The sequence below is a fragment of the Urocampus carinirostris genome, chromosome 14 (assembly GCF_059441175.1).
Source record: "Urocampus carinirostris isolate Australia breed hairy pipefish chromosome 14, RoL_Ucar_1.0, whole genome shotgun sequence".
Lineage (NCBI taxonomy): Eukaryota > Metazoa > Chordata > Actinopteri > Syngnathiformes > Syngnathidae > Urocampus > Urocampus carinirostris.
In genome coordinates, this window is record NC_142362.1 from 25,779,149 (window position 1) to 25,795,566 (window position 16,418).

General features: G+C 40.4%; 1 protein-coding gene across 4 annotated transcripts in view; it reads left to right on the forward strand.

Annotated features, from left to right (window-relative positions):
* dachd (dachshund d) overlaps positions 1 to 16,418 on the forward strand; it is a 217,061-nt gene that overhangs the window by 183,334 nt on the left and 17,309 nt on the right. For all 4 annotated transcript variants that reach the window (XM_088352750.1, XM_088352753.1, XM_088352751.1 and 1 more), the window contains exons 7-9: positions 13,794 to 13,939; positions 14,652 to 14,799; positions 15,709 to 15,852. In XM_088352750.1, the coding sequence (XP_088208876.1) occupies positions 13,794 to 13,939; positions 14,652 to 14,799; positions 15,709 to 15,852 (438 nt within the window). The remainder of the gene's footprint in view (positions 1 to 13,793; positions 13,940 to 14,651; positions 14,800 to 15,708; positions 15,853 to 16,418) is intronic.

Sequence of the window (16,418 nt, forward strand, 5' to 3'; positions counted from 1 at the left end):
GGGATAGATGAGTTGAGCCATGTCTCCGTCAGAATTAAAGCACAACAGTTCGTCAACTCGCGGTTCGATGAGAATTCCAATTGTAAATGGTCCAGTTTGTTGTCCAGGGAGCGGACGTTGGATAGGAAAATGGATGGTAGAGGCGTTTTGAAGGGTTTAGCCTTCATCCGAGCCGTTAGCCCGGCCCGACAACCTCGTTTCCTTCCCCGGTCACAGCGCTTCCGCTTGCCACTTTTACTCGCTGCTTTGTAGGCCGCTGTGTTCTGTTGACGTAGCACTCCGAGGCTAAGTAAACACTCCAGAGTGATCGTCGAAATTTGCGCTGGATTTCTGGATGTTCGCATATCCAGCAAAAAACTGCGATCGTATCTTAATCTACAGTTAGAGTTGTCTTTGTTCGCCCTCATAAACTGAGTCGAAGATTGGGGTTTTTGACTAGAATGTGAGAAACTGTCGGGAGCAGATCCAGCCGCCGCCATAGAGGGCGCCGCCATATATCGGTTTTGATGCACGATTTTGTTGAGGGTGTGGCTCTCAGAGACTATTTGAAATCTTTATTTCGGGTCCAAACACTATAAACCCGGTCAGGAAACCCCGTAAATGCTTTAAAATAGTTTCAGGCCAAAACCCTTGTTGGGAACCATATCTAGATTTCATAGAAACACTTTAAAACCCTCGTTTTAGGCAGAAAACTGAGTTGGAAACCCTAGCCAGAAACCTTAGAAATGGTTTAAAACTCTAGTTTCAAGCCCATACCCTAGTTGGAAACCCTAGCAGGAAACCTGAGGAAAGCATTAGAACCCTTGTTTCGGATTCAGATTCAGATTCAGATCTACTTTATTGTCATTCTAGTACACGTGTAGGATCAGGATCTAAACCATAGTTGAAAATGTTTGGAAAAACCAAGTACGCTTTAAAACCCCAGTTTCAGAGACAAAACTATAGTTGAAAACCCTAACCAGAAACCCAAGAAACTGTTTAAAACCATAGCCCAAACTTTAGGTGGAAAACCCTAGCATGAAATATTCGGAATGCTTTTGAAACCCTAGGTTCAGGCACAAACCCCAGGTGGAAATATCGTGGCAGTAACCCTTAGAACGCTATAAAACCCTAGTTTCAGACGGATAACTGGAGTTGGAAACCCTAGCCAGAAGCCCTAAAAACGCTTTGAATACCTAGTTTGAGGCCCAAACCCTAGCAGTGCACCATGTGAATACTTTAAACCCCTAGTTTCAGGCCCAAAGTGGAAACCTAGGTTGAAACCTAAGGAATGCTTTTAAACCCTTATTTCACGTCCAAAATCTAGTTGGGGAATCCTAGCAGGAAACCTTTAGAATGACTCAAAACCCTAGGTTCAGACAGAAACTGGAGTTAAAAACTAGGCTGGTAACCATAGAAATGCTTTAAAACCCGAGTTTCAGGGCCAAACGTTAATGGGAAACCCTGGCATGAAACCTTTACAATGCTTTAAAACCCAAATTTCATGGCCAAACTTTAACGGGAAAACCTAGCATGAAACCGTAGTTTCAGGCCTGAATCCCACCTGGAAAACCCTAATAGTACACCCTATGTAGGCTTTAAAAGCCTAGTTTAAGGCCCAAACCCTAGGTGGACACCCAGGCGGACACGCTAGGAATGCTTTAAAACCATAATATCGGGTCCAAAATCTATTTTGGGAACCCTAGCAGGCAACCCTTGTAATGCTTTAAAAACCTAGGTAATGACAGAAACCTGAGTTGAAAACAGAGCTGTTAACCATAGAAATGCTTCAAAATCCTAGTTATAGGGCCAAACTCGAAATGTAAACCCTAGCAAGAAAACCCTAGGAATGCTTTAAAACCCTGATTTTAGGTCCAAGATCTAGATGGGGAGCCCTAGCAGGAAACCCTTAGAATGCTTTCAACCCTAGGTTGAGACTGACCCTAGTTGTAAACCCTAAATCCTAGAAATGCTTTAAAAGCCTACTCTCAGGGCCAAAACCCTATTTAGAAATGCTAAAATATTTTAAAACACTAGTTAATAAAAAAAATAACTTTTCTTTTCAATGCCTGATGAGCTTCTGGTTAGCGTCTTTTGTCACGGCCCTGACACCAAAGGATTTATTGCTATGTCCATCTGTGTCTCTTTCTTCTCACAGCCCCGAGGATGCAATTTGATTAACTATTAAGGCAAAAGCAATGTAGTCGTCACTTTAAGTATGTGGCCAGACAGCCAGCAAGAAAGGGAGGGTAGGAGTTAACAGTGGGAATGGGTTATTAATGGAATGGCACGGCCATAGGGCAGTTGAGATTTAATGATATCCAACGAGAAAAATATGAGGGTGTCACTCTCCAAAAAGTCACGCTAAATGTCAACATTTTAAGGTGGGCCGCCACTAATTTAATGCCCGTGCGCAGTAATGTTTTGGAAATCATTTAGCAAAACACGGCCCAGTGGCCAGCCTGATTATCCTTCTTACCTTCTCTCCTCCTTCCCTCTAAATGGCTTTGTGCACTGAGTGATTTCATCTCCGAGCGATAGAAAAAGGAGGGGGATGAGGGGACAAAAAATACAGCGTTTTGATTTTCATGCTGCGATAAGCGAGCAAGCACCAAATGTTACCTGTTAATTGAGCCCAATCCCGACCGGGGGCCCTTGACTTTGTCCCCCAGCAGGGATGAGGCAAACTCTCATTTTCCTCTCTCCGTGATGAAAAGGAAATTAGCTTCGATGTGATGAGGCCACATTAGGATCTGTGCGTGTGTGTTTAATGGTTTTGTGTTTGTGTATTTCGCATACATTCATCAGCATGTTTACTTTATTCACTTTGGAAGTAAAGCAAAACTTTATCAGCTTATTCTTGAATCAGAGTTCCTTACAGACACTCGCAAGTACTAAAGACATTGTAATCTAGTCCAGTATTTAGTTTGAAAAGTGTTATAAAGCAGGCAGTTGCAATTAAAAAAAAACTTTATGCTTAATACTATACACACTAGTGGGATGTTTGGACGCGTTCTAAGGGATGGGCAGGGCACCTGTATGATGTGGCAGGGGTAAACCAGTGAAAGCTGTCGGGCCCTGCTGTTGAACAGAAGAGTGAGTTATGTCACCCTGACCCGAGTGACACGGCCGCTTTCTTGTGTCCTGTTTCATCTGGAGGGACGAAAGCATGACCAACTTGGGTGCCAAGGTGCTTAACTTGTTTGGGTGTTTGCCTTGGCCATGGTCCAAAATATTTTTGTCTTTTTTTTTTTTTTTTTTTTTTTTCCCTTTTCCCCTTTTCTCTTTGTATTTTCTTATATTTTATTTATATTTGTATGTGTTGTCCTGCTGTCAGTCACCCCTCTCGTGGGATATGACCAGGGTAGATAGATGGATTGATAGATTATACACACAAAAGGAAATCATATGAACAACACTTAAGTCATTGGTAAGCTTTAAGAGAAGACGTCAATGCATTTTTAACGGGGGAAGACCAAACCCTCAGATAAGAAATTCCAACTTCTTTTAATAGCCCTTCCCTGAGGCCTTTCTTTTGATGAAATATCAAAAATAAATCCTAAAGAGTGCGGAAATCAATAAACACCAATACTATTGGCCCACCTGCGATTGGCTGGCAACCAGTTCAGGGTGTCCCCTGCCCACTGCCCGATGATTGCTGGGATGGGTTCCAGCACCCCCGCGACCCTACTGAGGATAAGCGTTGCAGCTAATGAGATGAGATGAGACTATTGGCCCATAACGACAATGATCTAAATATGCAATATAGTCTTAATATCAAACAGCAATAATAGATATAAATAACTGGCATTATATGCAATATCCTTTGCAGGTGTCCAATTTTAAAAACTAAATTAATGTATCACTACGTTTTTACCTCCTCTATTCATTAGTTAACAGAAATGTGCACCAATTTCAGTCTCGTCTTTTTTTTTGTGGGCTTTTAATTTAGTTTATACACTGAGTATAATTAAAATTTTAGTTTCGTCTTTTTTTTTTGTGGGCTTTTCATTTAGTGTAAACATTGAGTATAATTTACATGGACAGCCAACCTATGAATCAAGTGCGAGTGATAATTGTTTTTCCTCAAAACACATTGAATAAAAACTTACTGTACACTTGACATGAACGTGTTAGTGTTTTGACCAAATTTAGCGATTTATCCTCAAATGCGACAATAGTATGTTTGCTCACTCTTGGAACCTAATTGAGCAGTTACTAGAATATGTATTTGGTGCTTTGATGTGAGCAAAATCTGTTTGGCATCTGATTAGCATGGTTGCTCAAACCCGTCCGTTTAGCCCGATCGTCCAGTCTAGCCTACTTAGACGCTTTCAAGTGCAGACGGCGATCGCAAGATAAGCAAGCCTCATGTTTTTTTAAGTGCTGAAATTGCACGTGACTCCTCTTTTCCTGCCTGCATTGCTTGCACTAGCATCTGCAGACACATGATTCCCCTTGACAAGATTTTCCAAATCCATTGCTTTTAAGTGCAGGTGGAATCAGCACGCGTTAACCGCTAATGGGTGTCCGAGAGGTCATAACTGGTCCATTTGAAGGAGGTTGCGAGGCTAGGCAAATCCAATGTAATTGCGCAGTGAGGGATATTGTGCTGACAAGCTGACGCTTTTTTCTGGAAGGTTCCCTTGCTGGGAGGAGCGGCGCTCGCAAGGACAAAAGCTTCACCTGTCAATATATCATTCTGACTGGCCCTGCCCAGTCTACCTTTGCCCCGTCTCTCTCCCTCACTCCCGGCCTCTCTCCGTCTCTTGTCACTATCTCAATCATTCTGTTCTTGCTGTCGCGACGGACGCATTCATCTCCTCGCTTTCTTTTTAACTATCCTCCTCCACCTCATCTCTTTCCCCTCCTTTCTTTGTCTGTCTTTTCCTCCTCACCTCCCTCTACCCGCTTCAACAATGTCCTGAGGGAGTCGCTTTCAAACACAGGAACCAGAAACATATGGCACATTTTCAACTCCCAAGGTCAATTACAGCTATTTATCCCGCGATTGCGGATGAATTTCCCAAGGTTTTCTTTCTCTGGGTTCGCTGCAGATTCTAATGTGTGTCTATCAGGATGACGAAAAAACAAAAATGAATCCAGTGCAATGCAGTTTTTTTGCTTAATTTACAGTACATTCCGCAAAATGTTATTGTGCAAAACAGCATTCGGAAGGGCATTTCTAATTAAAAAATACTTTGTTTTTAAAAAAAAATTGTTTTTTAAATACAGGGTTCATACAAGTGCTTGAAAATGCCTGAATTTTAATGTTGTGTTTTCAGCGATTACATAGTGCTAGAATTCCGGGTGAATTGCTTGTAAATGCTTGAAATAGTTGCCATATTTTTCAACAAGTCTGCTCTAAAATGAATCCCCACTGCTCTCTGTAGGTTTTGCTTTGCCATTGCATTTCTTCTTCCTTCAAGATTAACGGCGGCTGGCCGTTGTTTGTATGGCATTGTCCTATGCAGCGTTATTACCATCAAGAGGACAGGTGATGCTACCCCTAAACATTAAAGGTTACTAGTGCAAAGACTGCGTATGGAAATGTAGCCATGCAAAAAAAAATAAGGTTGTGATTTTTAGTGGTAAATTGTAATGGGAAAACTTCCTGCAACTGAAAATGTAAGCTACACATTACTGTTATTTTTACCCAACACTTTGCTTGAATTTGACCATGAAAATGGTGTAAGAACCCTGCAAGCCATCTATGTGATTTACACTTAGGCATGTATCCTTTTTTTTCTATGTATGTATTTATAGTCAAGTCAATGCCTGGTGTGGTGTTTTAGCAGCACAACTGTGAAGGAATGAAAAAATTAACTGGATAGGTAATTCATCACCGCTTGCACGCTGTCAAGGACTCCCTCTGCAGCTATTCAAAGCAGGAAGATGGAGAAAGGAGGGAGTTATGGAGGCGGCGGCGCAAGCTTTTAAATTATGGCGCTTCATTCACAATGCATTGTATTTACAGCGTTGCCGTTTTTTTATTTGTGGCTCCTATTATCCAGCGAAACAGTTGTGCGTGAAATGTTATTGGTGACAGGAAGGGGAGGATGAGCGGAGTGGGGGGTCGAGGTGACCTGCCTGTTTTTTCGCAGGCGGTATTTCACGGCGTTGGGCCCATACTCCGATGTTGCAGCTGCCGCTGGCAGCCTCAACAGCTCCGCAGACATATCACCTGGAAACAGAGCGCACGATTCAAAAGTTCAGCTTGGCGTAATTAAGTTTGAAGACTGTGCCCGTGAAGCAATTGAGAGGAATAAACATGCCACCACTTGCCAGGGTTTGCATCCAAGAAGTGTTTGCCGAAAAGGGCTGCAACTAACGACAATTTTTGTAGTTGACAAGTCACCGACTATCGTAAGGATTAGTCAAACGATCGAATAACTATTCAATTAAATTGCATGATGTTGATTTTATTATGTGGCAAATTATAATATTTATGACGGCCTCAAAGATTGAAAATTCTGCGGATCTATACAAAAAATAAATCAAAATGTCCTACCTAAACAGTGCGCAGTCATTAAAAACATAAATCCATAACAAAAAAGCACCTTTGTCATTTTTTAGGAAGACACAAATTAATAATAGATTCAAATCAAGTAAACACTTGTTATCCCTGTTGACCAACAACCGGCTCATTAGCAGCAGTAGAACGGTTGGTTGGTTGTTTGGGTGGTAGGTTGGCTGGTTGGTAGGTTGGTTGGTATGTTGGTTGGTTTGTTGGTTGATTGGTTAGATCCCTTTACCACTAGAGTTGTAGGGGCACCATTCCTGTGGTGTGTCTTGGAAAAGTACAGCACGGTGGCGCCCGTCAATCTCCAGGCCAACTTATGTTTCCATATGTTTAGAACAGTACGGAAACAAATGTTAAGTAAATGTTGTGAAGTACATTTAGTGGTCAATTGCAAAGTCTGTAACAAAAGAACTTAAAGGTGGGGTGAGAGTTTTTAAAGGTTTCTTACTCTCCACCCCCACATCCTGGCTTTAATTCATGATTCATGGTTTGTGCTCAGGTACATGAATTTCTTAGATGTGCTCGAATGAAATCTCCTTTTTTATTTTTTGGGGGGTTTGGATAGGCGTTTGGACTTTACTAGAAGATAGCCTTTTCTTACTTTTACCATTTGTACACTCCACTGACAAGAAAAAATGAAAAAAAAACTGCAGGGACGAGCATAACGTCTCTCTCAAGCACTCCCCCGAGCCCCCTTTCCTCACACCGAATGTGTTCCGCCCCAAACAGGTCTGATAAAAGTAAGATAAAAACAAATACGTGCAATGGAAACTAAACCATAAGGGCTCTTTGAAATATGTTGGGCATTGTTAATTCAACGACGCACCCCACCTTTGCCGTTTCTCAACAGTTTAAAATAAAATGGTTTTAAATCCAGACATTGCCGTTTTTAACATTTTATCAATTGACTTTTGTTCTTCAGAGTGCATACATTTCATTTCAAATACATTTGTGACGCGCAGTCTGGCTCAAGCTCTCTTTTATACCAAAATAGACAGGAGTAAAATGTACAATGCAATACCACATTGGCTTGAATACCGTCTCCGTTTCTTTCAACTGTCTGATTTGCTTTCTTTTTAAAAGTTCCTGCACCACTGAGGTAGTGTCATTATATGCATGGTCTGCTTTGCAAACTTTGCCAGTAGTATTTTATTTTGCAGTATCCAGGCCAAAATGCCAATGTTTTGAAGTTTTGGTCTACGTACTTGATGTTGACCCATCATTTCTGTATGTTACTGTTTGAGACAGAGATACTATAACGCAGGAGCATTTCTCAGCAGAGATTTTATTCATTAAAGATGCTTTCCTCTGTTAGAAAAAACATGTTGGTGACCTGAGATGGCAATGGAATTTATTTTCGACTATTTCTATTATTGATTTTTGTTAACTACGTCGACTAATTGCCACAGCCTTAGTCCTGAATGGAAGCCCAGGTTAAAGATTCGACTTCTATTAAGACATTTCCTCTTCCCTTTTCATCACGTTGGATTGTTTTCCTCTTGGTGGAAACGATATCTGACAACAGGCGCTTGTAAGCTCGTCAGAGTCTGTCGCGCAAAACAGTGCTGTTTGCTTTTCCGCGGCGTGACAGGTTGTTTCCCTGTTGCAACAAAGCCATCAAATATTCCGTGTGATCCAACATTGTGTCGAGCAGGGGGTTCCGGCGGAAAGCCTTTCGCCAGAGTTTGTTAAAGCCGTGATTTATGATTAACGCCAGCTCGGAATAAGAACGACAAAGCGCCACCGGTACAAATCAATTACAGAGCCGACTCTCCCAGAGGTCCGCTAGCGTCCCTCGTTGACATGGTGATTTTATCAGGGTGGGCAATGGCTATATCAACGTAAGCGCTGGCCAACTTGTGGTGTTTTGATCTTTCATTAGGTGTTTTATGGAGATGAAATGGGCCTTTCATCTTACTCTCAAAGGCGTGCAAGGCAGTTTACAGTGCCGCGAGCGACCAAATGGGTCCACCTTTTGAAAACTACATTAGAATCCAGATAGAATTGGATCCACTGGCATCTCAATAAATTATGTGATAAAATGTGCAGATCTGTTATCACAGTTTAATCATTTTGCATTATGTTTGTCAACTATAAATTAGCACAAGTGAGGGGTCATGATGTTGAAAGGCAGAAACAACTTGTAAAACCAGAAGGCCTCTTTTCATACCTTTTGGTGTGTTTCCACAATACATCACTGGCCTGCAATAATTTTAACAAGTCGAGTCAGATTTAATTGTATAGCTCTTAATCACAAAGTCTTAAAGGGCTGCACAGACCATCATTATGAATTACCCTGATCTGAAACCCACATGAGGGCAAGGAAAAACTCCCAAAACCTAAACATGAGGAATATAAGAAACCTTCAGATGGGGTCTGACATGACCTAATCCCCATTCCTGGATGACCAGGCTGCAATGGATGATTCAACCGCATCAATGGAAAGCACACAGTCAATGTCAACATTATATATACGTAAGAACAGAAATAATGCAAAAAGTCCGGATGGCAGGTTCCTGTCCAAAAGTCTTGACCGATAACAAGCAAAGTACAGTTAAAAGGGGGATTTTTCATGCAAACATGCAATATCAAGGTTCGTCCTTGCCCCCCAAGAACAACAAAACCAACGTATGCGATAATATGCGATTGAATGTAAGTGTGCCTTAATTTTAGATTTAAACACTTTCATTGAGGTTTCAGATCTTATCTCAGAAAGCAGAGCATTCCACTGCATTGGGACCCAAATGGAAAATGTTCTCTGAACCTGTGGATTTCTTTTTGGCTATTGGAATCTATAGTCGACCGGCATCTTTCGAGTGGCTCTGAGCAGGAACACGGGGCGCAATTAAAATAGAAAGACATGAGGGGGCAAGTCCACACACACTTTTGTATATTAGCAAAAAAAAAACTTAAAATCAGTTCATAAACTGACATGGAGCCCGTGCACGTCAAACATTGTTGTTGTTTTTTGATTGTTGTAATAAACAAGGTATAAACTGCCAGGAAAAAGCCACCCCTCATATTACAAAGTAAAGTCTAATATTTTTTCAATACATCCAATCGTCAAATTATGTAATATGTTGTTTATTTAATGGAATGTGTTGTTGGAAAGTGTAATGTTTTTTTCAAAGCCAAAACCTAAAGAATAAGGTCGCACATAGTTTCAAAACTACTTGCGCGATGGCTGTAAAATGTAGGATCCTTGCGTTTAAAAAGAATAATAGATAATTATACCACATTTCGTCCAATTAATAGATTGGCAAGTTATTTTTTACAGAAGTATGATTATTATTTTTGATATAGGTCATTTTATCAATTACATCAGTCATAAACTAAAATTCTTCATTTTGATAAATAATTTTAACTAGTGAAGCAATTTTCATGCTAGTAATAATTTTAATATATGTTTATTTGCAAAATTGTCTGTGAAATCCGCTGCATCAGAAGCCAACAAGACAATTTCAGTTGATGGACACAAAGTCCCTGCAATAAAAAATGTTTTTACAAAATAAAATAATCCATCAATTTGCCGCGCAGGAACAAGGAAAACATGCAAACTCCGCATGGGGAGGCTGCGGTAGCTTGAATCAAACCCTAGAGCTCCGCACAGTCGGGCTGCTTGCTAGACACCCACCTGCCGTGCCTCCCTAAACTGAAATAATAACATTCCAAAATATTGCGACTGGCTGGCAACTAGTTGAGGGTGTCCCCTGCCCACTGCCTGAGGATGGCTGGGAAGGGCTCCAGCACCCCACAACCCTCATGAGGATAAGCAGCGCAGAAAATAAATGGATGAATATTCCAAGATATGACAAAACAGCTAAAAGTTCCAGGGATAACTACTATACAGTATCTTTACTATATTCAATCATTACATTTTATATATATATATTTTTTTTTGTGCTTGGGCGGGCGTTGGGGTTTATACCTTACATCCTGTCAAAATCTGTTTTTTTCTCAGCTTGCTGGTCATCGTGCATACACTTTTAGAGTAGTCATTTTAAATAAGTAGAAAAAACGTTTTGAAACTCATTAATCTTCTGGAGGACTGCCCAAATGTGCATTGACAACAAAAATATGTTCTCTCTGCAACTTAAGCAAAAAACAAACGTTCTATTTCAATTGGACAACTCAATGATTCCTTTGCACGGTGTTTACACCATATTATGATGCATTAGTCAATTTTTAATTAATCACACAAACAAAACTTTTTCTCCCTAATTCCAAGCAGAAAGGTTGTTTTCTTTCTCTATGGACCTTCACCACTCCCTCCGCAGAGAAGGTGGACTCAAAATCCAAATTACAAGCCTAAACCCTGAATCCTAACACTCCATTTTTTGGCGTTCGGCATGTTTCCAGGGCATTTTGCAGATGCTCGAAATAATCTCCAATGTTTTTGCTCAATCTGCTCTGAGGATGGGTGGAATAAATACTTTAAACTAATTAATGTAGCACCAGCTGTTCCCGGTTCTTGGCTGGCATCGCTTGAATGTTGATGGGGGTTGGTGGGAAAGGGAGGGAGGGAAAGCGGGTGTTGCTTTTTCCACCATTTCTCATCACACAAACACTGGAGTCCACATTTCTATCTGCGGTGGCACTTGGTTAGCATGCACCTCCACCAAGGCCGAGGGATTTTAGATGGAACCACACCAGTTGAACTCATTCAGAATGAACCAACAGTACCTCTAGTGGCTTCAGGAGGGTAATGCAATTTTGCTTATTCATTAAATGCCCAACATTTTTCTCAAGTTAAGTGCCAGCCAAGTTTTGCCATGTTTACTTATATCCGAAGGCTTATAGTCATAGAACATATCAAAAGCCATTGCTAAGTGTTTTGAAAATACTACTTTCCCATATAGCTTCAGAGAAAAACAGCTTTTTGGGAGAGGATATATTTTAAGCTGAAATTTCACTTAGGTCCTTTTTTTTTTGCATTGTTGATAACACCAAAAACTATACAGAACCTCTTAGCGCCTAATGTTTCCAGCGATCACACGGTTTTGGTCACCATAGCGATCACGTTCCCTCAGGCGACCGGGATCTTGCTGACGTGCACGAATTGTCATCCCTCTTCAACCAGACCTTGACGATGGGACTTTGTTATCTTATTATTATCTTTTGACGACGTTTGGGGTGTAAGGAATAAGCTCTCTAGATGAGTTAACTTCTGGTATTTCTCCATACCGCTCGACTCTGACGACATCGCCTCAATATGGATACTCGCCATATCTGGCTGCCAACACACACTCATTCGCCGGATATATTTAAGTGCGCCAAGTGGCTTTCTTGATGTTGGACAAAGATCTGATCAAAGCCACTCCTGCCATCTAATGCTGATTTAACATACTGAAACCATCCCCAGAGGTTTAATTCTTACCGTTTAACAGCACAGAACCCTTTTTTGTTGCTGTTTTAAAATAAAACAAATCAGGGTTCCAATAAAACCTGCTCTATCTGCACAAGTGCTCAAGTTGGTCAACCAGTCATATTTCATATAAAAGACTATTAGTAAAAATATTATTTTTAAAGGACAATTTCACAGTGCAGAGGTTATTCGTAAAAAAAAATAGATATATAATAAAATAAAATAAATTAGAAAGTGCAGTAATTATTATGTTGTTTTTTTTTGGAATGTTCTTTTAATGCCACATGTTTGTTTTCCAATAATGTCCACATGACGGGAACAACATATCACCTAGGTTAAAGTGGATTGTGTCCTGAATCAATACATTTGTGCAATTAAATAGAACGATTTTTTCTTTAATTCAAATTTCATAAAACAGCAGTTATTTGTAAAAAAATAAAACAAAGTACAGTAATTTTGTTACATTTTGTGTTTGAGTCTGTCAATTGAGTTGGTTCTTTGGTTTAAAAACAGTATAAAACAGTAGCTAATTAACAAACGAAGGTCTCTACTTTGTGGGTTTGATTATCGAGGGACCTATTTGGAATGCAACCCCCTCAAAAAACGAGGGGTTGGTGTATTCTAAAAAATATCACAAGTACTTAAATTTTATCATTTAAAAAAACGTGAGAGAACAGAAATACTTGCATTGATTTCACCTAAGGCAGTGACGTAGTGTATCGAATGGCGTCCTTTCAAGGTGGACGAAAGTAACAGCCCTGATGTGTGTGCTGTCTTAGCGTCTTCGTCCTCCTCAGAGGCTGAACAGCAGATGGTAGGGTTCTCGCCCTGCGTTTGGCGACGAGAGGTGGATGATGTCATTACGGCTTTGACGGACAGCCGCTCTCGTACAAGCACAAAAGAAACGTCAGCCTCCCGGGAGGCCCACGCGGGCGGGTCTGTTGGCCATTTTGTAGTACACATGACATCTCTTAAATGGCGGGAGCTGGGATTTATGTCCATCTTGATAGCTTTTACCTGCCCCCCTCTGCTCTGAAATGCTGAGGAAAAGCAATACAATGGAATCTCACAGGGGCCACTGCCAGAGTATTTATTAGAGAGCAGGTGATGGGAAAAAAGGCCAGTGGAACCTGTAAGATCAAACACTATCAAATTGCCTCAGGGGCTTTCCTCTTTAGAGCTTCTGCTGCACTTGCTTTTTTTTCATATTAATACTATTTTTGTTAAGTTTTGGGTGTGATTGACTCATGAGGGAGAAGCAGGAGCTAGAGACAGGGCTGCTTAAGAAGAGAGATTGTATCTAATAACGCAAGGAGATAAAAAGCGACAAAAAGAACAAAAAAATACATTTACAGTGGCTCCAGCAATGGGCCGGCTAAAGGTCCTTGACCATGTCCGACGAGGTAAGTAACCAGGCGCTGCCTAGTGGCTTTCTCCTCGCCGCTAAGGGGTATTCTACTTACTACTGAGACAGCACCTAGGCACAAACAAGAGACTGAGACAAGAAACCAAAACTGCTGTCAGGACAGGGATGTGAAAGCCTATTCATTGATCTTTTAGTGGTCAGGTCATTCTATTAGGTTTTGGGGTTGATGAACCCATGTTGGAGAAGTACGACCTGGAGACATGGGTGCTCAAAAAGAGGGATGGTATTTAAAAGCAAAAGGAGGTAGAAAGTGACAAACAATAGTTTAAAAGTGTCCAAACAAAAAAGCAGAAACAAAATAAAAACAGACCTAGCATGGCAGTGTAATGAAAATGACTGACCCAATGTGCTGTCCAAAATATTGTTATTGTAAAAGACTGAGGATATGTAAAGACAGGTGTGTAGATATTGGACACACTTCTGCCCCGTTACAAAACCACTCAGAACCCCCTGGTGAGAGGTGGTGCACCAGACCCTAACAATTTTGACTTTATTTGCAGATGACAACCTGATGTGCACGCCAACAGCGAGAGACAGCTACGAACGGTTGTCGCTAGCAGGACCGACTCTGCCCCCAGGCTTCCCTTCGCCCTTCCTCTTCCCGGACGGCCTTTCATCAATAGAGACTCTCCTCACCAACATACAGGTACAACGTGGCACGTAGCCTTTTTTTTGACAGACTTCTGACATAAAGAGGGCAGTGGAACCTATAAAATCATAGACTATCAAATTTATGTACATAGTCAGAATAATTGTTCATAAGGGGTTTGCACAGGTGCTTTGAAATCATTGAACATGTTTGAATTTCAAGGTTTAAATATTTTTTTGTGAAATACTAGTTCCGGTCGCAACCAACACTTTAGGATTTCTACTGATCTATTATTGCTCAAATGCAGAACTATAGCGTACAATATAGTGTAAAATCGTGTCTATAACGTGCACCCAAACTTTTAATTATTTTTAAACAGCATTTGTATATATATATGTTTCCCACCATATCTATCTGCTTTGAACTATGTTTTAGCATTGCTATTCCAGGAGTGGCAACACATTGGTAAGCAGGAAAGGGGGGTAGAGTGGCGGTTTCATGCTCGTTCCGTGATTTTTTTATTTGTATTTTTATTTTATTTTTGTAGCCTAAAAATGATCAAAGTAAAATTGGCCTGTATCAATTGGACTGACGCCAACATAAACCACAAAAATGCCGAAAAGGGATGAGTAATGAGTTGTGATCATAACTTCAAGCCAGAAGATGGCGACAGAGAGTAGCAAAATTTCATGTTGAGAACTTCACTTTCAATGACAATAAAGAAAATCTTGAATCTGAATCTTGACTTTGCTGGTGAACGTTTTTGCAGGGCCTGCTGAAAGTGGCTATCGACAACGCGCGGGCTCAAGAGAAGCAGGTTCAGCTGGAGAAGACAGAACTGAAGATGGAGCTTTTCCGAGAGAGGGAACTCCGCGAGACTTTTGAAAAGCAATTGGCCATGGAGCAGAAGAATAGAGGTAACAAAATTGTTATGAAAGCACCAAAGCTCTACTGAACAAATTTTGTAATGCGCTTTTATTCAATAGGTTTTTCTCTTAAAGTTAAAATTAGGCCATTAGAAAGTGTTTATAAGTACACAGTAAAATAACATTTGGGCCAAAACCAAATACGCAATTGGATAAGCACTTGGCCATAAACCAAAAACTAAAATTCCTACATTAGTATTTTTTTCATATTTTATGCACACGATAAAGATATTCTGTTAAGTGCGGCAAACCTTGATTTTTGTAATAATTATTATACAATTAAACACGGTATTATTCACTGAAAACAAAGAAGAAACCCTTTTGACAGGAGTACTATAGAATCTTGTATTTATAGATTTTGTCACATCACTACTGTAATCTCAAATAATAATAAGCGGGAAGACTGTTTAGCCCAAGGGTAAGCAACTCGAAATGTTGAGCCATATTGAACCAAAAAAAAAACCAAACAAAAAACATTTATTTGGATCTGCAAAAATTAAAAGCTTTATATAAGCCTTATAATAAAGGTACACAGACACACACATAGCTAAAAATGTAAGTTTCACAAAATATTTTACCCAAAACCTATTTGGGGATATATTTCTGCTTCAAATTGTCCTTAAAAAATTGCTTTGAAAGTGCTTAAAACTGCTTGAATTTGGACATAAAAAAGATGCACGAACCCTGAATGAAAAATAAGCAGCTACTTTGATATAAGTGAGCTACTCAATGGTCGCACTACATTTGACGTGAAAGATGCAGCGTTTTTGCATCATCACTATGTTTTTCAGGAGCATGTTTGGGGTTTTTCAAAAACAAACTTCATTTTTAGGTCCATTTTGGCCAACACTTTTGTCTTTTGTACCTCTAAGAAATGCATTATTTCTTTCCTCACATTAGCTATCATCCAGAAGCGTTTGAAGAAAGAGAAGAAAGCAAAGAGGAAACTGCAAGAAGCTCTTGAATATGAATCCAAGAGGAGAGAGCAGGCAGAGCAGACCCTCAAGCAGCCGTCGCCCGCCGATAGCATGCGCTCACTCAACGGTCAGAAACTCAAAAATTGCTGTTTTTACATGAAATTGATTGTACAAGCGACATTTGACTTACAAGCAGGATCGGTTTTTGACCAACCGGTTGTAATTAAAATTGAAAGTGCTATCAGTTGAAATCCATTAAATCTGCCACCAAGACAGTATTTAGTTGCTGAGTGCAGTGATTGATTGCTGTGTAAGGGGGGGATGCCTGGATGCCAGCTCGCTGCCAAAATTGTTTTACGTGTTGTCGGGCTGCTTCTGTCAAGATTTTGGTGAATGAACCCAAGTGAAGGGGAGCAGGTACTGATGCAAGGGTGCTTTGGGAAGTCTTGACTTGAAAAGCGCTATATAAATGCAGATCATTTCATTTCATTTCAAGAAGAGGGTGGTATTTAATAAAAGAGGTACAAAGTGACAAACATGCAAGAGTTCACAAAACGAAATATCCAAACAAGACCAAACCTGACGTAATCCAAAGTAGAAGAAAAGACCAGAACCAGAAATGGAAAATGCCAGGAATTAAGTGACAAACTAACAAGTGGGCACTGACAATATATCCAAACGTGTAATCAGACA